General features: G+C 42.7%; 1 protein-coding gene across 12 annotated transcripts in view; it reads left to right on the forward strand.

Annotated features, from left to right (window-relative positions):
* Positions 1–22400, forward strand: part of GLT1D1 (glycosyltransferase 1 domain containing 1) — a 247177-nt gene that overhangs the window by 46183 nt on the left and 178594 nt on the right. For 7 of the 12 annotated variants that reach the window (XR_008620551.2, XM_063593219.1, XM_055096364.2 and 4 more), the window contains exon 2: positions 16183–16288. Coding sequence is in view for 11 of the 12 variants with exons in the window: in XM_063593219.1 (XP_063449289.1) it covers positions 16183–16288 (106 nt within the window). In the remaining variant the exon portion in view is untranslated. Of the gene's footprint in view, positions 1–3421; positions 3571–16182; positions 16289–22400 lie in introns of all 12 variants that reach the window. The other 5 variants (XM_034934842.3, XM_034934840.4, XM_034934841.4 and 2 more) reach the window with 1 other exon arrangement.

Genomic DNA, 22400 nt, shown 5'->3' on the forward strand with positions numbered 1-22400 from the left:
AAGAAGGAAGCGTGATGTGCCAGAGGTCCTGCTGTGGGAGGGTGGTTGGAGTGGAGTGCACTTCTGCCATGCAGGGTGAGCTGTGTTCTGGGCTGAGGCATTTATCCCAGAGACACGCTCAGCCATTACTTGATTCCCTAAGCAGGATAGAAATGGTCCCCATTCTCATGCCACTGACAGTTGAGCTGAATACGGTGAGCTCTTTGCAGGTTTTAATCAGAAAAGAGACCTGGTCCCATTTGTTGTGTATCTACGTACACACGTACGCTCACACTCACACACATACACACCTCGAACAATTTAAAAAGATAATATATGCATGTGGTAAAAACTATCCAACAATACAAAAGCTCGTGTGTCTCTTTCTTTCTTTCTCTTTCTCTGTCTCTGTCTCTCTCTTGCTCTCTGTTTCTTTCTTTCATTTTGAGACAGGGTCTCACTCTGTTGAGACCCAGGCTGAAGTGCAGTCGCATGATCATGGCTCACTGCAGCCTTGAATTCCTGGACTCATCGATCCTCCCATCTCAGCCTCCCAAACAGCTGGGATCACAGGTGCATGTCACTACACCCAGGTAATTTTTTAAATTTTTTGTAGAGGCAGAGTTTCATCATGTTGTCTAGGCTGGTCTCGAACTCCTGAGCCCAAATGATCCTCCGACCTCTGCCTCCCAAAGTGCTGTGATTACAGGTGGGAGCCACTGCACCTGGCCTGACTCTCCTCTTTGGACACAATCATTGTTATCTCTTTTTAACGTATCCTTCTAGAGATATTCTATGCACACACAGTGTATATACCCAAAAGTATTCTTCACTGTGCTCTGTTTTCATTAATAGTGAATCTTGGAATTCATTCTTAATACTTCATAGTGATCTATTGCATTCTTTTGATGGCAAAAGAACATGATTAGGTCCATCTACCACAATATAACGAGGGCCCTGTGGATGCATGGTGAGGTAGTTTTTTACTCTTTTTGCTGCTTCACAGCTGCAGGGCGTATTCCTGGGTGCATGCTTTTGCACATATATCCAAGTCCATCTTTGGAATAAATTCCTAGAAGTGGAGTTATTTGGTCACAGGGTTTGTGCATTTAAAATTTTCTAGCTGCTGTTGCATTGCCCACTAGAGAGGTTGTACCAATTTGCTCTCTCACAGATAATGTATAGGAGTGTTTATTTCAGGAGGCCTCAGGTCAACTTTTTAATCTTTACAGATTTTCTGGATTAAAAAGATGGCTGATATTGAGCATCATTTTCTTTGTTCAAGAGTCCAGTTGTATTTCTTTTTCTATGGACTGCAATTTTGTGCCCATCTCTATTTTTCTTTTTCTCTTTTCTTTCTTTCCCCCTTCCTTCCTTCCTTCCTTCCCTCCTTCCCTCCCTCCCTCCCTCCCTCCCTCCCTCCTTCCTTCCTTCCTTCCTTCCTCTCTCTCTCTCGCTCCTTCTCTTTCTTTCTCTCTTTCTTTCTTTTTCTTTCTTTCCTTCTCTTTCTTTCTTTTTCTTTTCTTTTCTCCTTCCTTCCTTCTTCCCTCCCCTTCCCCTTCCTTCCTTCCTTCCTTTCTCTCTTTCTTTCTTTCTCTCTCTTTCTCTCTCTCTTTCTCTCTCTTTCTCTCCTTCTCTCCTTCTCTCTTTCTTTTCTTCCTTCCTTCCTTCCTTCCTTCCTTTCCTTTCTTTCTTCCTTTCTTCCTTTCTTCCTTTCTTTCTCTCACTCTGTTGCCCAGGCTGGAGTGCAGTGGCATGATCTTCGCTCACTGCAACATTTGCCTCCCGGGTTCAAGTGCTTCTCGTGCCTCAGCCTCCCCAGTAGCTAGGATTACAGGCATGCACCACCACACCTGGCTAATTTTTGTATTTTTAGTAGAGACAGGATTTCACCCTGTTGGCCAGGCTGGTCTTGAACTCCTGACCTCAAGTGATCTGCCTGCCTCAGCCTCCCAGAGTGCTGGGATTACAGGCTTCAGCCACTGTGGCTGGCTTTTTTTTTTTTTTTTTTTTGAGACAGGGTCTTGCTCTGTCACCTAGGCTGGAGTACAGTGGCACAGTCATAGCTCACTCAGCCTCGACCTCATAGGCTCAAGCAGTAGTCCCATCTCAGCCTCCCAAGTAGCTAGGACTACAGGTATGTGCCACCATGCCCAGTGCATTAAAAAATATTTTTTATAGAGATGGGGTTTCACCATATTGACCAGGCTGGTCTCAAACTCCTGGGCTCAAGCAATCTGTCTGCCTCGAACTCTCAAAGTGCTGGGATTACAGGCATGAGCCACCTCACCCAGCCCTCATCTCCGTTTTCCTGTTGTGTTGTTAGCCTTTTTTCTTTATTGATTTACGAATGCTCTTAATATATAAAGCAGATGAACTTTTTTCTATAGTAAGAGTCGTAAATAGTTTTTTCCCCAGTTTCTCATTTGTCTTCTGATTTTGTTCATGTTGTTGTTACTATTGAAAAAATTTCTTTTTTGTTTATGAGGTATTTTATATTTATGTTACCAGGAGCTGAAACTAAGGTGGAGAGAAAGAGAAGAGACATGTTTGAAAGACATAAATATTGTGTGTGTGTGTGTGTGTGTGTGTGTGTGTGTGTGTGTGTGTGTAGCAGGTAGAATGGAAAAACCAGGAAGTATTTTTTTTAAGCTACGATAATAGGTGACTTTTGAAGTCTTTTCAAAGAACCGAGCAACAGAGGCCCAAAAACAATCTTTAGATACCACAATTCAGGGACAGGAGAGAAAATGTGGAATTAAGGAAATAGAAAAGGAGCTGCTGTCTGGTATGGCAAATGCCACTGGAGGTGGCAGTGTGTGCCCCATATCTGAAGGCTGTCAGGGCCTCCTGGGTCAATCTTCCTTCCAATGGCCTCGGTCCCAGCCACAGTCCTGGGTATCTGAGACTGGCAGATGAATGGTTAATGTCATTGATTCTAGGCCTTCTCTTGTATTTTAAGGCAGGGTGCTTACAAAGGGTGATTCAGTAAATAAGTCATCTTGTGGAATTCATTTAAAATCTTAATGATAGTGGCTGAGCACAGTGGCTCATGCCTGTAATCCCAGCACTTTGGGAGGCCAAAGCAGGTGGATTACCTGAGGTCAAGAGTTTGAGACCAGCTTGGCCAACATGGTGAAACCCCGTTTCTACTAAAAATACAAAAAATTAGCCAGGCGTAGTGGAGCACACGTGTAGTCTCAGCTACTCGGGAGACTGAGGCAGGAGAATCGCTTGGAGACCCAGGAGGCGGAGGTTGCAGTGAGCTGAGACCGCACCATTTCACCCCAGCCTGGGCAACATGAGTGAAACTCTGTCTCAACAACAACAACAACAACAACAACAACAACCAAAAAAAAAAAAAGTCTTAACTGTAGCAGCAACCTGTTACATATTAACATTTTCCCCTCATCTTCTCCTTTCTCTGTATTTTTTGATAAAGGGCCCATCTAGAGGCTGCAGGGCACGTGTGCGTTTTGAAAGACACCTTTGACTTTGAAAGCCCATCTGAGATTGCAAACCTCATCTTGGCTGAGAACTGCGAGGCTGCCCTGGCTCTTCATCTCTATAGGGGAGGCAGGCTTTTGCAAGGTAATCCTGTTTTTCTTCAAAAGTAAAACACTAGAAATTCTGAAAACCGGAAGTGCCTGTAATGTCCAATAATACGGGAAACAGTGTCTCCTTTTTATCCAGTTCAGAAATGGGAGACATGCAATAATCTCTTTGGTTTGCTTTCTTAGTGCACAATTTTCTTAAATGTTATAACGGTCAAGAATGGATGCGTATTGAAACTGTTTTTACCATATTAAAAGTATCATCCTTAATTTTTGTTTGTTTATTTATTTGTTTTTTGGGACAGGGTCTCTCTGACTCTCACCCAGGCTGGAGTGCAGTGATACAATCTCGGCTCACTGCAACCTCCGCTTCCTGGGCTCAAGCAATCCTCCCACTTCAGCCTCCCAAGTAGCTGGAACTATGGGTGCATGCCACCATGTCCCCTAATTTAAATTTTTTTTTTTTTTTCAGGGATAGGGTTTCACCCTTGTTGCCCAGGCTGGTCTTGAATTCCTGGGCTCAAGCAATCCATCCTCCTCAGCCTCCCAAAGTGCTGGGATTGCAGGCATGAGCCTGGCCCTGAATTTTTTCAATGCATATTTCATCTTTCAAAATATATTTTTTTCAAAAGAATTCTTTTACAAATAGAGCACTTATGAAAGATGTTGTTCAACCCATCAATTTATGAGGAAACTACTAAGATGTTAAAACCAGTTTATGCAGTGAGCCGAGATCGCGCCACTGCACTCCAGCCTGGGCGACAGAGCGAGACTCCGTCTCAAAAAAAAAAAACAAAACAAAACAAAACAAAAAACCAGTTTAAAGCACATTTCAGCAACTGGAATTTAAATAAGCAATTTAATAAAGAATATCAGAGTAAATTCACGAGGTTAGTTGCAGAACTGATTAACATCCAACAAGGCAATGGGCCCCAAGCTTTGGAAGTATCTCTTCTACTGGACAGAAATGATTTACATCTCTCCCTGACACAAAGCTACAAATGGCTTAATGTAACTTCACAGAGTATGAGCTTTCAATTAATAGTAAATAGTGAAGTCAAACAACAATACACTCTCTCAGAAAATGAGTCTTTAGAGGACCCTTTTAATTATGGCTTCCTAGAACATTGCAAGAAAATGCATGTGGACCTTATTTATTCTTATTATTCTTGACCTTATTTTCAGGTTGTGGAAAATTTTTCTTAACACTCACAAGACCCATCTGACTTTACTGAGAGTATAGCAGCCACCAAATAAAGGCAAGACAGATATTTTTGTTATTGTCCAGCCTGAGTGATTTCCTCAAACATGAATTAAATGACATAGTAGTGGTATCATTTGTGCTGCACCATTTTAAGGGATAGTAATAGCATGTCATTGGAGGATCAAAATTTGCTCCAGTCATCATCACATCAGGATTAAATTTTGGTCAGCAAAATGTGTCACACTTTCAAAAATTTTAGAGGTTTTTTACTGAAGGTGATTTTTTCATTTTTCCACACTGTATCAAACCTTATTTAAGCTCCAGCTCTTTTTCCTGCCTCCTGTTCCACAGGAAGTTGAGCCCTCTCTGAACACTCTCTTCATATATGGGGACATCTTACTATGTGTGCTTTTTTATTTTTTCAGGTAATACATGAAAAATTGCCCCGGTGTAAAATGCAACTGAGTGGTATAGTATGAAAAGTAAGCCTGTCTCCCACCTCTTATCCCCACCGTATTATTTCTCATTTCCAGAGGTAACCACAGTTAACATTTTCTTGTGGATATTCTCCTAGAAATATATGTACTGTATTGATTATCTATTATTACATAACAAATTACCCCCTGCCCCAACTTAGTTGCTTATCACAGTACATTTGCTATCTAATAGTTCCTGTGGGCATTCAAAAGCAGCTTAGCTGGGTGGTCTGTCTCAGGATTTCCCATGAGGCTGCAGTCTTATCTGGTGGCTTGACTGGGGCTTGCTGATGTGCATCCATTATAGTGCACTCACAAGGCCGTTGGTGGGAGGTCTCAGTTCCTTACCACATGGTCCTCTCCATGGCCCTCTTGAGTGTCCTCATGATGTGATGGCCAGCTTCTCCCTGAGAGAACCATCAAAAGAAAAGCAAGTTGGAATTTGCCTTATTTTTCATGACCCAGGCTCAGAAGTCAATACAACATGAATCCCACAATATCCTTCTGATTACACAGGTCAGCACTATTCAGTGTGAGAGGGCACTACACAGAGCATGCATATGAGGAGGTTCATGTACACCCATGCATGTATTTATATGTACCTCCTCCCCCACCTTAAACACACACACACAAATGGAAGCCCACCACTGAATATATATTCAGCATCTTCCTTTTCACCACTCAGCCACACATCTGGGAACTTTCTCCCATAGTGGCACATACATAGATCTATCTCATCCATTGTGCAGAGGTGCCATCATTTAAAGTCTTCAATAAATAAATGTTTACATTGTCTTTAATTTTTCTATTTCACCTTTTAGAATGCTTGTCTCTGTACAGACATCATAGCATACGAACTTGGGAGAATATATTTGTACTTCCATATTTTTGCATCCGTGCCTGAACAATCTAAATGAACTGTTTTCTGTATATGCGGACAGTGTTTCTGAAAGTATTATTTCTAGAGAGTTATTTTCTGCTGAACAAGTATATGACTTTGAATTTTTTTTTTCTTTTTTTTTTTGACACAGGGTCTCACTCTGTTACCCAGGCTGGAGTGCAGTGATACAGTCTTGGCTCACTGCAACCTCCATTTCATGGGCTGAAATAACCCTCCCACCTCAGCCTCCCGAGTACAGGCCTGTGGGACTGCAGGCATGTGCCACCACGCCCGGCTATTTTTTTGGTATATTTTTAGAGACAAGGTCTTGCCATGTTGCCCAGGCTGGTCTTGAACTCCTGGACTCAACCAATCCACCCACCTTGGCCTCTTAAAGTGCTGAGATTAAAGGCATGAGCCACTGCACCCAGCCTTGAATTCAGTTTTAAGTGTAGTGAAACACAGTCTGAGCTTTGTCTCTGAATGTGAAAGAAGTGTAGAGTTTAACTTTCCTTATAGGCCAAGATGAAGTTCGGAATCCCTGATAGCTCAGTAGGAACCTTTGTAAGGTTGTCACTGACTGTTGCAACTCTTTTATGCAGTCACAAAGCCTCAGCCCTGAGTTTAGTGATTCTGTTGACAGTGAGTTGTGTTGTTTTCTTTTCTTTTTTTCTTCAGCTTTTAAGTTCAGCAGTACATGTGCAGGATGTGCAGATTTGTTACATAGGTAAACGTGTGCCATGGTGGTTTGCTGCACCCATCATCCCATCACCGAGGTATTAAGACCAGAATCCGTTAGCTATTCTTCCTGATGTTCTCCCTCTTCCCCCACCCCACCCCCAACAAGTTGTCAAGTTGTGTCATTTTCTGTAAAGTGATACTTATTATTATTTTTTTTCTTTCTTTCTTTCTTTTTTTGTTGGTGGGGGAGCAGAGTCTCACTCTGTGGCCCAGGCTGGAGTGCAGTGGCATGATCTTGGCTCACTGCAGCCTCTGCCTAGCAGGCTTAAGTAATTCTTGTGCCTCAGCCTCCAGAATAGCTGGGATTAACAGGTGTGCGCCACCATGCCCAGCTACTTTTTGTGTTTTTAGTAGAAACGGGCTTTCACTGTGTTGGCCAGGCTGGTCTCCATCTCCTGGCTTAAAGTTATTTGCCCGCCTCGGCCTCCCAAAGTGCGGGGATTACAGGCGGGAGCCACCAAGTGCAGCCGGCCCCTGTTATTTCTTTTTAAAGGTTTTACACACATATGTGGAACATTTTATTCCCACAAGTGGGATTAGGTCTGTATATTTAACTCATATCTTAGCTACTTTTCCAAATCCACAAAGCTACATCTATCTTATTCTTTTTATTGGCTGTGAGGTATTCCACTGTGACAATGCACCATACTTATTAAAAGTCTCTCTTGGTTTTTTGCTATTCCAAGCAAGGCTGAAGTGTTTTCAGTTACATTTCTTTACACCATCGTATGTGGATGTTGGAAATATAAATTCCTAGGAAAGCCTGTGGGCCAAAGGGCTGTGTAACTTTTGTTTTGATTGACAGTGACAAAATGCTATATGGAAAGGTTATTCCAGTTCGTATTCTACTAACAGATGGGCAAGGACTTATTTCTCCTCTAGTCAGATTGCTGGATTTTTGTTTTTTCCTTCAAACTTACAGTTCTCAATTTTACCATGCTTGACCTCTGCTTCAAATAAACAAAGTCATCTGAAGTTAGGTTTGCTTCTTTTAAGAGTTGAAGGAGGAGAGGAGCCCTCTGCAAAACCAACCTATTGCCCAGAGGAAAAAAATCAATTACATTGCTCAATCTAATAAATATCGAGAACTGAAGCCATGCTTACTCTTAGTAAATGTGGTTAAACTTTTACTTGTTCATTCCTAGTTGTTGTCCGTATGGAAATTAAACTGTATTTATTCCTCAGGGTTATGTTTTTGAAGGTTAAAGTCTCTCTGTGTAGCATCACGGGTAAAAAGCACCAGAACCATTGTCAGTAAGAAGAGCTGTCCCTGTGCACCGTGAGGTTTTCACTTAGCAAAGTATCTGGGGACCTTCTCTGCACCAGTTGCAGACACTGAGTTGCCCTACCCTGTCATTAACTGGCTGTGTGATATTTCATTCTGTGCATACACTACACATTTCTTAGACAGCCTTCTATTGATTAAACTGTATTGAAAAATATATAGTACTTATTGATTTTTAAATTACTTACAGAGGTGATTTGGAAACTATGTAAAAATACAAAGAAGAAAATATGGCACCTGCAGTTTCGCCACCCAGAAACGACCACTGTTTGTGTGTGTGTTTTTGGTTTTATTTATGTTTTTATTCAAAATTAAGTTTGCAAAAAAGATATAATTTTACAATTAAGCTTGCAACTTCTTTTAAAAAATATTTGTAGTCGGCCGGGCGCGGTGGCTCACGCCTGTAATCCCAGCACTTTGGGTGGTGGAGACGGGCAGATCACGAGGTCAGGAGATCGAGACCATCTTGGCTAACACGGTGAAACCCCGTCTCTACTAAAAATACAAAAATTTAGCCGGGCGTGTTGGCGGGCGCCTGTAGTCCCAGCTACTAGGGAGGTTGAGGAAGGAGAATGGCGTGAACCCGGGAGGCGGAGCTTGCAGTGAGCCGAGATCGCGCCACTGCACTCCAGCCTGGGCGACAGAGCAAGACTCCGTTTCAAAAAAAAAAAAAAAATCTATAGTCCAGGCGCGGTGCCTCACACCTGTAATCCCAGCATTTTGAAGGCTGAGGCAGGCAGATCACTTGAAGTTAAGATTTCGAGATTAGCCTGGCCCACATGGTGAAGCCCCGTCTCTACTAAAAATACAAAAAAAATTAGCTGACCATGGTGGCGAGTGCCTGTAATCCCAGCTACTTGGGAGGCCGAGGCAGGAGAATCTCTTGAACCCGGGAGGTGAACGTTGCAGTGAGCTGAGATCATGCCCCTGCACTCCAGTCCGGGCAACAGAGTGAGACTCTGTATCGGGAAAAAAAAAAAAAAAAAAAAAAAAAAAATATATATATATATATATATAATTTATAGATATAGATACATAAAATAAATATATTTATATACCTATATAAATATATATTATATATAATATATAAAAAATATTTTTTAAATGGAGTATTTAGTATGTGCTAAGCACTTTGATAAATGCTTTGGATGCAGAGATACTGCTGTATCTGACTCTTGCTCTGTAGTTTGTGTGTGTATTTTAAAAATTGCAATCATATTATACTTTTAATTTCGTAACCTATTTTACAATATGTTAGAAATAGATGGTCTATATTTCCTCTGTCATTGAATGTTCTTTTGCAGCAAGTTATGAATGGTCCCGTCCTATTTCCATTTCTCCCCTCAGTTTTAAACAATATCATGATGAACAGCCTTCTGCATAAACCTTTGGAGCCCATTTCCTTTAGGATTTTCCAGAAATAACCTTGCAGGATCAAAGGGTATATGCATTTTTAAAGCTTTTCATACATATTGCCAAGTTATAACTAGTCACATTTATATAACTGTGTATATTAAATATTGCTAAGTAAAACCTTCACAGCTTGGAGAAGTGGAAGTTTGCTTTTCTGTTTAAAATCAGTATTTGCTGAGAAAATAATTATATAAAATAGCTAAGTAGAATATGCAAATAATGGAAAATAGCACCTTAACAACATTAATACACATTACAGATATATTGCAGGTGTAATGCAATTTTTTTTTTTTTTTTTTTTTTTTGAGACAGAGTCTGGCTCTTGTTGCCCAGGCTGGAGTACAATGGTGAGATCTTGGCTCACTGAACCTCCACTTCCCGGGTTCAAGCAATTCTCCTGTCTCAGCCTCTCGAGTAGCTGGGATTACAGGCGCCCACCACCACGCCCTGCTAATTTTTGTACTTTTAGTAGAGATGGGATTTCACTATGTTGGCCAGGCTAGTCTCGAATCCTGACCTCAGGTGACCCACCACCTACCTTGGCCTCCCAAAATGCTGGGATTACAGGTGTGAGCCACCACACCCAGCCTGCAAATGTTTTAAAGAATAATATCAACTTTAATTCCTTAAGCTATGGACCAATTATTATATGAACGTCAAAGTAACACATTATATTTGTTTCTCCCTCTTGGGCATGTCTGTAAGATATTTTTGGCATGCATACCGATCCATCGTTTCAAGTGTATGCGAACAGAACTTTACAGGTGTCCTTAACTTAGATGGAATGGAACCTGTTCCCAGGTAGTGTGCTTTCTGGACTCTTTCCTATACACCCTAAATGGCACACAAGGAAAAACTTAACTTGATGCTGGCCAAGAGTGTGTTAATGAAGCTCCTCCTCTTTCTATTTATTATTTAATTTATTTATTTATATTTTTAATTTTTTTTTTTGAGACAGAGTCTCACTCTGTCGCCAGGCTGTAGTGCAGTGGTGGGATCTCCGCTCACCGCAACCTCTGACTCCCCTGGTTCGAGCAATTCTCCTGCCTCAGCCTCTTGAGTAGCTGGGATTACGAGCACGCGCCACCACGCCCAGCTAATTTTTGTATTTTTAGTGGAGACGGGGTTTCATCATGTTGGCCAGGATGGTCTCCATCTCCTGACCTCGTTATCTGCCCGCCTGGGCCTCCCAAAGTGCTGGGATTACAGGCGTGAGCCACCACGCCCAGCCTTCTTTCTTTTTAAGAATATGCTTTAGGCTTGAGCCTAATAAGGAAGCAGATAAGGTCGGGTGGCTGATTGAGAAGCCAAGTTTAGGGCCGGGCGTGGTGGCTCATGCTTGTAATCCCAGCACTTTGGGAGGCTGAGGCGGGGGGATCACAAGGTCAGGAGTTCGAGACCAGCCTGGCCAACACGGTGAAACCCCGTCTCTACTAAAAATACAAAAATTAGCTGGGCATGGTGGTGGATGCCTGTAATCCCAGCTACTCGGGAGCCTGAGGCAGGAGAATAGCTTGAACCCGGGAGACGGAGCTTGCAGTGAGCCGAGATCGCGCCACTGCACTCTAGCCTGGGCGACAGAGCTAGACTCCATCTCAAAAAAAAAAAAAAAAAAAAAAGTAGAAGAAGCCAAGTTTAGGAAGCTATGATTTTCTGTTTTTCTCAGCAGATTACTGGGAGAGACAAACCTCTAGCACAAGTACTGATTTAGGAATAAGACCCTTACATGGGTGGCTCCGAGTCAACCCACTTGGAAAATAGCTTGTGTGCTACTCTTCATTCTCAGTGCATTTCAGCAAATGCTCTTTGAGGACCTAACTTTGAGTGCCATCATATTAGAGCAAGGGGTGCAGACATAAATAAGAGAATCTTCTAGTCTATAAATAAAACCCAAGACCTTATGATACATGGCATGACATAGAAGGGAAAGGATTTACTTCTGAGAGACCTGGAGAAGATTTCAGAAACAAGGGATGACTGAATAGGGTTTTGAAGAGTGAATAAGAGTTTATAAATATATCCTCGAAAAATGAAAAATAGAACTACCGTAGGATCCAGCAATCCCACTTCTGGGTATATGTGCAAAGGAAATGAAATCAGTGTGTGGAAGAGATATCTGCAACCCCATGTTCACTGCAGCACTATTCAAAATAGGCAGGACAGGGAATCAACCTGTGCCCATTGATGGTAAATGGATGCAGAAAATGGGGTATATATATATGTAATGGAAAACGAAGGATATTCTGTCGTTTGTAACAACATGGATGAGCCTGGAGGACATAATGCGAAATACAATAAGCCAGGCACAGAAATACAAATACCACATGGTTCTCACTTGTATGTGAAATCCAAAAAGTCAAATTCATAGAAGCAGAGAGTAGTAGGATGGTTACCAGGTGCTCAGGATTGTGAGATTAGGGAAACGTTGGTCAAAAAGCACAAAATTTCATCTAGGAGGAATACATTCAAGATTTATTGTACAGCATGGTGACTGTAGTGAATAACAATGTATTGTATACCTGAAAAGTGCTAAGAGAGGGGCCAGGCATGGTGGCTCATACCTGTAATCCCAGCACTTTGGAAGGCTGAGGCGGGTGGATCACTTGAGGTCATGAGTTCGAGAGCTGCCTGGCCAACATAGTGAAACCCTGTCTCTGTTAAAAATATAAAAATTAGCTGGGCATGGTGGCACTGCCTGTAATCCCAGCTACTTGGGAGGCTGAGGCAGGAGCATCACTTGAACCTGGGATGTGGAGGCTGGAGTGAGCCAAGATAGCACCACTGCACTCTAGCCTGGGTGACCAAGTGAGACTCTGTCTCAAAAAATAGAAAAAAAAATTGCTAAGACAGTAGTAGGTTTTAAGTGTTCTCATCACCAAATAAATGATAAATATGTGAGGTAATACATATATTAATTAGCTTGATTTTTTTTTTTTTTTTTTTTTTTTTTAAGAAATGGGGTCTTGCTTTGTTTCCCAGGCTGGTCTCAAACTCCTGGGCTGGAGCAATCCTCCTGCCTTGGCCTCCCAAAGTGCTGAGATGACAGGTGTGAGCTACTGTGCTTGGCCTAATTAGCTTGATTTAGCTATTCCACAATGTATACATATTTTAAAACATCATGTTGTATACCATATATATATATACAATAATAAAAAGAGAGTTTGCAAAAATATTTTATCTACATCATGTTATAGCAGAGGACTTCCAGAATTTTTCAATTGCAATCATGGGTGAATTTATAAGTCTTACTTTTTTGAGACAGAGTCGAGACTCTTTTGCCCAGGCTGGAGTGCAGTGGCACAATCTTGGCTCACTGCAACCTCTGCCTTCCAGGTTCAAGTGATTCTCCTGCCTCAGCCTCCCGAGTAGCTGGGATTAAAGGCATGTGCTACCACATGCAGCTAATTTTTGTATTTTTAGTAGAGATGGGGTTTCACCATGTTAGCCAGGCTGGTCTCGAACTCCATACCTCAAGTGATCCACCCGCCTCGGCCTTCCAAAGTGCTGAGATTACAGGTATGAGCCACCATGCCTGGCCCCTCTCTTAGCAATTTTCAAGTGTACAATACATTGTTATTTACTACAGTCACTGAGTAGCTTGGCCAAAGTCATGCCTGTTCTAGGCGGAGAAGCAGAATTCTAACCTGGGGCTGTCTGCAGTGAAAGTCCTGTGATTTCTCCAGATAGGTCAAATTAGCTTTGACATATATGAGTTATTGCTGCTGGTCTGATTGAGTAAGAAAGGGCTGTCATCTTAAGTACTAAATATGTTCACACCTTTTAAACAACCTCGTTGATAGTGTGTATCTTTTAGGTGTCTATTTTTCTGTCTTTGGGAATTTCACTGAAAACGACTCTCCCACTGTTTTACTTAGCCTCCTTTAGTAGCAGTTTTTATTGGGGGAATATCCCAGATATGGTTTGGCTGTGTCCCCATCCAAATCTCTTCTTGAATTATAGCTCCCACAATTCCCGTGTGTTGTGGGAAGGACCTGGTGGGAAGTAATTGAATCGTGGAGGTGGGCCTTTCCTGTGCTGTTCTCATGATAGTGAATAAGTCTCTCATGATCTGATGGTTTTATAAAGGGGAGTTTCCCTGCACACGCTGTCTTCTCTTGTCTGCCGCCATGTGAGATGTGCCTTTCACCTTCTGCCATGATTGGGAGGCCTCCCCAGCCACATGGAACTGTGAGTCCATTAAACCTCTTTCTTTTGTAAATTGCCCAGACATATCCAATTGCCATGCCAGTTGGGTATGTCGTTATCAACAGCTTGAAAATGGACTAATACAGTCCCTTTGTGGCAATAGGGTGTATCAGTTTCCCACTGCTGCTGTAATAATTTACCACAAACCCAGTGGCTTCAGACAACACAAATTCATCACCTGACCTCCAGTTCTGGAGAATAATTGCTCCCAGAGATGTCCACATCCTACTTCCCAAGACCCCTGAGGCGGTGACAGGGGAGCCTGTTTTGGAGGTTGGAAAGCTGAAGCGGATCTCCCAGGCTGAAATTCAGGTGTCAGCAGCTGCGCTTCTTCCTGGAGGCTCTTGGGGAGAATCTGTTTTCTTGTCTTTTCCAGCCTTGAGGGGCATCCACATGTCTTGGCTCATGGCCCTTCCTCCTTGTCCAGAGCCATCAGGCTGGTGAGGTCTTCCTCACTCTGAACTTGACTCTCTGGCCTCCCTCTTCCACTTGTAACGACCCCTGTGGTTATGTTGAGCCTGCCTCGATAGTCTACCGTAATGCCCCTCCCCTGTCCCAGCCTCATGGGTCCTGGGAATTAGGATGTGGACATCTCTGGGAGCAATTATTCTCCCTACCACAGATTCATGTCCTTACCATATGAGAAAAACCTTCACTCTGTCCCAACATCTCCCAAAGCCTAAACCCATCACCCGTGGTGAAGCATCTCTACTGGGCGGGCGTTTCTATGTCTCTCTGTGTTTTTGGAAAAGTTCTTACAGGTCTGTAGTAAGAAATTCAAACAATATAAAATGTTACAGAGTGAAAAGTAAGTCTCACTCCCAACCCAGATTTTTTTTTTTTTGAGGCGGTGTCTCGCTCTATCACCCAGGCTGCAGTGCGGTGGCGTGATCTCAGCTCACTCCAACCTCTGCCTCCCGGGTTCAAGTTATTCTCATGCCTCAGCCTTTGGAGTAGGTCGGATTACAGGTGTGCCCCACCACACCTGGTTAATTTTCGTATTTTTACAAAAATAGAGACAGAATTTTGCCATGTTGCCCAGGCTGATCTCAAACTCCTGGCCTCAGGTGATCTGCCCTCCTTGGCCTTCCAAAGTGCTGGCATTACAGGTGTGAGCCACCGCGCCTGGCCCATCCCAGATCTGTAGTCTTCCAGGTCTCTTTCCCAGAGGTGACAACAGTTATTATTTTGTGTACTATCACAGATGTTCTGTGCATATAGAAATGTGTGTTTATGGCTTTTGTTTTTATGCAAGCATCTTTTGTTCACCAATATGCGTTTTTTTTTTTTGGCCAGTCTTTCTATGTGAGTACACACACACACACACACAGAGCTCCAGAAAAAAGAGTTGGTCTTCACCAATGCACAAGTAAGTTGCTTCTCAAACTGTGCTACTTTTAGCAGCCTTGCTGGAGCCATGTGTATTATTGTTGGGCTTAATATCTGGAGGCTGAATTCATAGCAGTGGAATTCTAGGGTGAGAGTGACCTAGATAGAGAGAAAGAAGGTGAGATCTGCTAATTTACATGACAAAAACAATTCAAAGGCCAGTAAAAGGAAAGATCAGTATCTTCTCCTTTAAATATCTTGATAGAAATAGCTTGTTTGAGAAATCTAACTGGGTGAACTCCAGTTAGATCTGGTCTGTTGGGTGATTTGTAGGCCATAGTCTCTCTGAAATTTTTAGGTAACATTTGGGAGTCCTTTCGGGGAGTCGCTTTTGATAAGCACATCATTCAGCCTGAGATGGGCAGGGCTAATGCCCTGTCCTGGCCATCTGCGCTCATGAAATGTTCATCAAGGAAGCAGGGAGTGGACTCACACACTGCCTCCCATCCGCACAGGACGCGTCACTCGGAATATACATACTCCTTTTGCAAATTCTTTCCCACTTTATGCGCTCAGCATCTTGTGTTATTTTGGCCCTTATCCTAGTTGTGCCTGTCATAATTTATCATCCCTGCTGTACTGAACAGTTCTTGAGGATATTATCAAGGTTGTCTGTACCTCTCTCTCCCCTGTTGTTGTCCCAAGCTAGCACGGTGCCTGTTGGTGTTGATGAACAATAGGACTCAGTTTGGAGAGCCCTTTTTTTGTCATGAATTTTGATGATGCCAGATTAGCCCATTTCCTAGGAATGATAAGCTTGGCTTTGATTGATAGATGAGGCTAACAATATTTTTTATTTGCTAAAGTTTAAAATGAATTAATTGAAAGATAGCCCTGACGACAGTGGTTGGGGCCTCCCGTGATTCCTCTTGGTGTTGTGTTTATTGTAGTGATACCTATTCTGCTATCCAGGAGAGGTGGATGCAGCTAAACTTACAGCAACACACAGCTCCGGCGATCTGGGAACTTCAGTGTTTAAGATCCTTGCTTGGGAATGGTTGGTGAAGGCTGTTTTTAGGGCTAAATTCTGCTTTGTGACTGTCATCGTTTTGCAGGCCACCGAATCCCTTTTGGAGTCATCTTTGGTGGAACTGATGTAAATGAAGATGCCAACCAGGCAGAAAAAAACACAGTCATGGGCAGAGTTCTTGAGGAAGCCAGGTAATACCTGTGAGAATTTCATCCATGCCAAACATTTAAACTGTGTGAATTGAATTAATTGAAACCAAAGACCGAGGGCACCAATTGCCGGGAAGGTTTACATCTTAGCACTTAAAACCAATTTCATGTAACCTTTTCTTTCATTTGGTACATTTTTATTTGGCCACAAATAGTCATTGCTAACAGGTTATTGCACTTAAGTCTTCAACTACAGTTAATATTAGATAAGCCTCTTTAGAATGGTCTGCATGGAGCCAGGCATAGTGAGGCACACCTGTGGTCCCAGCTGTTTGGGAGGCTGAGGCAGGAGGATCACTTGGTAGTGAGGCACGCCTGTGGTCCCAGCTGCTTGGGAGACTGAGGCAGGAGGATTGCTGGAGCCCAGGAGCCCAAGGTTACAGTGTGCTATGGTTGCAATCCAGCCTGGGTGGTACAGCAAAGCCCTCTTTTGAAAAAAGAAGTGTTCTGGATGTAGAAAACACGAATCACAGGCAAACTCCAGCATTAGCAGCACACAAATTAGGATCTAGTTTGCATCAGGTTTGCCCAAGTAGACTATCTTTGGCATGGGTCTTATCTATGTAGCTTTCTGAGCTATATATGCCATTTGCAAGAAGGGTCACCAACAGGATTTCTAAACTGTGGCTCAGGCCTTTTCCTTGGGTATGGCCCTCTAGCTGTCCCAGGGACCTGAGAGGTAGCTGCTGTGAGAACAGCTCTACATGCTCTAAGTGGGGCTTCTTACAGGGTTCACTGTGATAATCCTGGGGGCTGCCCTGCACGTCTCTGATCCCAGATACTGATCATGGGCAGCAGCCTCCAGGTACCACAACTACCTTAGTATGTCTCCCTATAATTCTAATGCCCCCAGGGTGGGGGAAGTTATTATCCCCAGTTGAGAATTCCTTCCAGCGCTGTACTTCCCAACTTTTCCATGTCAATATGGTGAAAGGAGGTTCATCGGAGGCTGTTGTTCTGGACCAGCCCCCGCACTGTCCCCCAGCGGACTAGCCCAAGACAGAAAGGAGTCACTTGTGCTGAGCGCTATGTAATCAAACTGAACTTTGAAATGGGTCAGCCTTCTTTCTCTCTTCTCTTCTCTTTTCCTGACAGAGTCTCATTCTGTTGCCCAGGCTGGAGCGCAATGGCGTGATCTTGGCTCACTGCAACCTCAGCCTCCCGGATTCAGGCGATTCTTGTGCCTCAGGCTCCCGAGTAACTGGGATTATGGGCGCCTGCCACCACAGTCGGCTAATTTTTGTATTTTTAGTAGAGACGGGGTTTCACCATTTTGCCAGGCTGGTCTCAAACTCCTGGCCTCAAGCGATCCACCTGCCTCGGCCTCCCAAAGTGCTGGGATTACGGGCATGAGATACCGTGCCCAGCCTGAAATGGGCCAGTTTTCTAAAAGGCAAGAAATTCCAGGCAACTTCAGTCAGCAGAATAGGGAAGTCTTCTCTGCTTTAACCCTGTAGGGAAAGTAACTCTGAAATGCCCCATCTGCTTTTTGTTTTCTGTGTCTGCTTTCTTCACCCCTTGTCTGTCTGTAAAACACGCCTTCTCTGCGCAGCTCATCAGAACACTCATTCTGTTTTGTAGAATGAGGTGCTGCCCAATTCTAGAATTGCTAATAAAGGCCCATTATAATCTTTGAACTCAATTTGTTGTCATTGTGTCTTTTGACAAGGCATACTTAGAAAATTATCATATTTGTATAGCAATTTAAAGTGGATTAAAAGCCTTGATTAAAAAAATCACTCCCATTTCTTTGTCTAACAAATAACAATAATAAGAATTAAAATAATGATAAAATCAGGCCGGGCACGGTGACTCAGGCCTGTAATCCCAGCACTTTGGGAGGCCTGAGGCAGGTGGATCACTTGAGGTCAGGAGTTCGAGACCAGCCTGGCCAACACGGAGAAACCCCATCTCTATTAAAAATACAAAAATTAGCTGGGTGTGGTGGTGGGTACCTGTAATTCCGGCTACTTGGGAGGCTGAGGCAGAAGAATCACTTTAACCCAGGAGGTGGCCAGGTGCAGTGGCTCACACAGGTAATCCCAGCATTTTGGGAGACTGAGGCAGGTGGATCACCTGAGGTCAGGAGTTCGAGACCAGCCTGGACAACATGGTGAAACTCCATCTCTACTAAAAATACAAAAATTAGCCGGACATGGTGGCCTGTGCCTGTAGTTCCAGCTACTTGAGAGGCTGAGGCAGAAGACTTGCTTGAACTCGGGAGGCAGAGGTTGCAGTGAGCTGAGATCGTGCCATTGCACTCCAGCCTGGGAGACAGAGCATGACTCCATCTCAAAAACAAACAACAGCAACAACAACAAAAGAACCCGGGAGGTGGTGGTTGCAGTAAGCCAAGATGTTGCCATTGCACTCTAGCCTGGGTGACAGAGCGAGACTGTCTCAAAAAAAAAAAAAAAATTTAATTAATTAAAAAAATAAAAAATTAAATAAAATAATGATAAAAGCAATATGAATCTTCCATGATCATATGAAAATTGTGAAAAAAAGCGGAAATTAAATCAAAAGAACTACCTATACATGCATACCCAAAACAAAGAACTTTTCTGATCAGTCATGAGGTGCTCAGTGGGCTTCCTCGGGGTTTGGCTGGACAGTCGAGAGGGTTCTGTGCAGTTTGTCCTCCCACATGTTCACTGGCTGCTGGCGTTAGAAGAAAGCTTCACCTGTGTCTAGAATAACCCTGAAACCACAGTTTACAGTTGGCCCAACAAGTACTGCCTAACTATCCCTTCGACCCTTTTAAATCTTTGAATCATTGTAGAAAACAATGGGGTTACCTTGAAAGGGGATCTTTTATTACAGGTTTTCTTATTGCTGTTGTTCTTTCACTCTGCAAATTCATTACCTTTAGATTCCTGTAGTTGGTAACGCACTGCCTTAAGGAAGAAAAACAACATTGAATGAATCCATCTTACAGTATTATTATTAGTATTATTTATTTCATTGTTATTAAAGCAAACACGGATTTCTATTTTGGGGGGTTATTGATCGAGGTTAGTGGGCAGGAAAGCTGCATGGATCAGATTCTTTGTCCAGTACAATATAGCACACGTTTCTGTAAAAGAAAGTATTGAACTTGTCTAGCTTTATAATGAGTATTTCATTTTTAATCAAATGTTTTTAAATAGTTACATTTTTCCTATAGGGTCTATTTTTGAAGTTTTTTTAGTATTTAAATTTTTTTTCTATATTATATAGTATTCAAACTTACCTTAGCTTCAGCTTTTTGGCTTATAAATATTATAATGTAATAAGTACTTGATAATTACATTATCAATATCAAAACTAAATGAAGAGTATGTGAAACCTATGGAAATTGTTTGGTGAAGGATCATCCAGGTACGTATTAGAAGAAAATATTCTTGGCCAGGCGTGGTGGCTAACGCCTGTAATCCCAGCACTTTGAGAGGCTGAAGCGGGTGGATCACTGAGGTCAGGAGTTTGAGACCAGCCTGGCCAACATGGGGAAACTCCGTCTTCACTAAAAATACAAAAATTAGCTGGGCATGGTGACACATGCCTGTAATCCCAGCTACTCAGGAGGCTGAGGCAAGAGAATCGCTTGAACCTGAGAGGCAGGGGTTGAAGTCAGCTGAGATCTCGCCATTGCACTGCAGCCTGGGTGAAAGAGGGAGACTCTGTCTCAAAAAAAAAAGAAAGAAAAGAAAAAATTATCGTCAAGCAAATGAGCAAAAGAGAGTTTGTATAAAATGAAACACCTCAAAAATAGCCTCATAAATAGGAAATCTATAGCACACGATAGGTTAAACGAGGTGAATTTGCTGTTTTGTAGGCATAAAATGGCTGAATATTGGTAGTTTCATAAGTTTTAAGCTATAGATATTTAAGCCCAAAGATTTTTTTTACAAAAAAAATCACATGTGAAAGTGAGTAAATCTATTTCAAAATGGCAATGTTCAACTAAAAATGCAAAAATGGTAGCTTTATATTTTTCATAAGAAATGTGGTTTTTTAATTTAATTGAATTTTATTGTTTTTTTTTTGGACACAGAGTCTTACTCTGTCGCCCCGGCTGGAGTGCAGTGGTGCAATCTGAGCTCACTGCAACCTCCACCTCCTGGGTTCAGGCGATTCACCTGCCTCAGCCTCGTCAGTAGCTGGGACTACAGGGGTGCACCACCACGCCTGGCTAATTTTTGTATTTTTAGTGAAGATGGAGTTTCTCTGTGTTGGCCAGGCTGGTCTCGAACTCCTGACCACAGTGATCCACCTTCCTCGGCCTCCCAAAGTATTGGGATTACAGGTGTGAGCCATCACGCCCCACTAATTGTTCAATTCTTAAGTTTCTCAGTTTTGAAGTTTCCCAGCAAAGGAAGGTTTACACACTCTCCTGAAGGGCCCATTGTCAGGCAATTGTTATTTAGCTACTTTTCTTTCTTTTTTATCTTATTTTCACAGGATAAAGTCTATTCCCCCAGATACAGTTTCCTTGCACCTCTTGTTAGTTTTCAGAGCAAATGGAGAGCTTCTCATAACTGAGGCCAGCAGAACAACCCATGCTGGGCTCGAGCCTCCTTCCGCGTCAGCACTGTATGGTGCTTGGATTATGAAAGTGGGCTTTGGTGGGAAGTCCAGCGTGAGATCCTCTCCGTCCGTCTTTCCTTACTTCTCCCTTCAGTAGGCGACCTGTGATGGAATGTGCCTCGACTGGTGACAGGGTTGTAGAGGAGGCAGAAAGGAAAGCTCGGGGCAGACACAGGCAGGGGAAGTGGGGCCTTCTGGAGGAAGAATCTGCCATTTTTGGGTCCTGCTGCAGGGAAGGAATCATCTTTTCCTGGTTCTCATCTTCAGTAATTATTCCTGTGATGTTTGCCTGACGGTGATTTTTCCATTTGCACTGCGTCTTGTTTATTAACTGGAATTCTACCTTACGGAAGACTTTCCTCTTTGATCCCATTTACTTATTTGATTATTTATTTGTTATTCAGTATGGACTCGTGGGGGCCGAGCATGATGGCTCATGGCTGTAATCCCAGCACTTCGGGAGGCTGAGTTGGGTGGATCACTTGAGGCCAGGAGTTCGAGACCAGCCTGGCCAACATGGTGAACCCTCATTTCTACTAAAAATACAGAAAAAAAAATTAGCCGGGCATGGTGGTGCGTGCCTGTAATCCTAGCTACTCAGGAGGCTGAGGCAGGAGAGTTGCTTGAACCCAGGAGGCAGAGGTTACAGTGAACTGAGATTGCGCCACTGTACTCCAACCTGGGTAACAGAGCAAGACTCCATCTCAAAATAAATAATAAATAAATATATAAAAAAATTATATATATATATGTATAAAACATGGACTCATAGATATTTATTTTTATTTTCCTTTACAGGTTATCTGTTACTATTTTTGTTTATTCGGTTGCTCAAATTGCCCCGGATTTGCCCACAGGAGATGCTTTGAGCTGATGCCTGTGTTCTTTTGACATGCTCTCATCATTCATCGTTTTCTGAGCACTTTTCTACTTTCTGGCATCATAAAATGTCCCTGATTCATCTCCTGTCTACCTTGTCCTACTTCTGGAAATGGCTAGTTCTCAAAGGAGTCCTGGTTCCTTTATAATTTTTTTTTGTCTTTTTAGAGAATATTATTTAGAAACTAAGATCTGTGCTTATTGCTTACTCAGTGTCCTTTCTTGTAAGCCCTCTTAGAGCTTGGAAATGTATGTATGTATATATGCACATATACAACTATATGTATTTTTATTTCATCACTAGAAGTATGGTTCTCATTATTTGACATTGGTATGAAGCTTAGGGTTTGTATTAGGCATCCGAATGGAGGTATGAAGTAGGTAGAAGTCTGGGCAAGTTAGGGGAGGGGTCGGGAGTTTGTTGGTCAATATACAGAAGCTATTTTTTTTTTTTTTTTTTTTTGAGGCAGAGTCTCGCTCTGTCACCCAGGCTGGAGTGCAATGGCACAATCTTGACTCATCGCAACCTCTGCCTCCTGGGTTCAAGCTATTCTCCTGCCTCAGCCTTCTGAGTAGCTGGGATTACAGGCATGCACCACCACGCCGGGCTAATTTCGTAATTTTAGTAGAGAACGGGGTTTCTCAATGT

Source organism: Pan paniscus, chromosome 10 (genome assembly GCF_029289425.2).
Source record: "Pan paniscus chromosome 10, NHGRI_mPanPan1-v2.0_pri, whole genome shotgun sequence".
Lineage (NCBI taxonomy): Eukaryota > Metazoa > Chordata > Mammalia > Primates > Hominidae > Pan > Pan paniscus.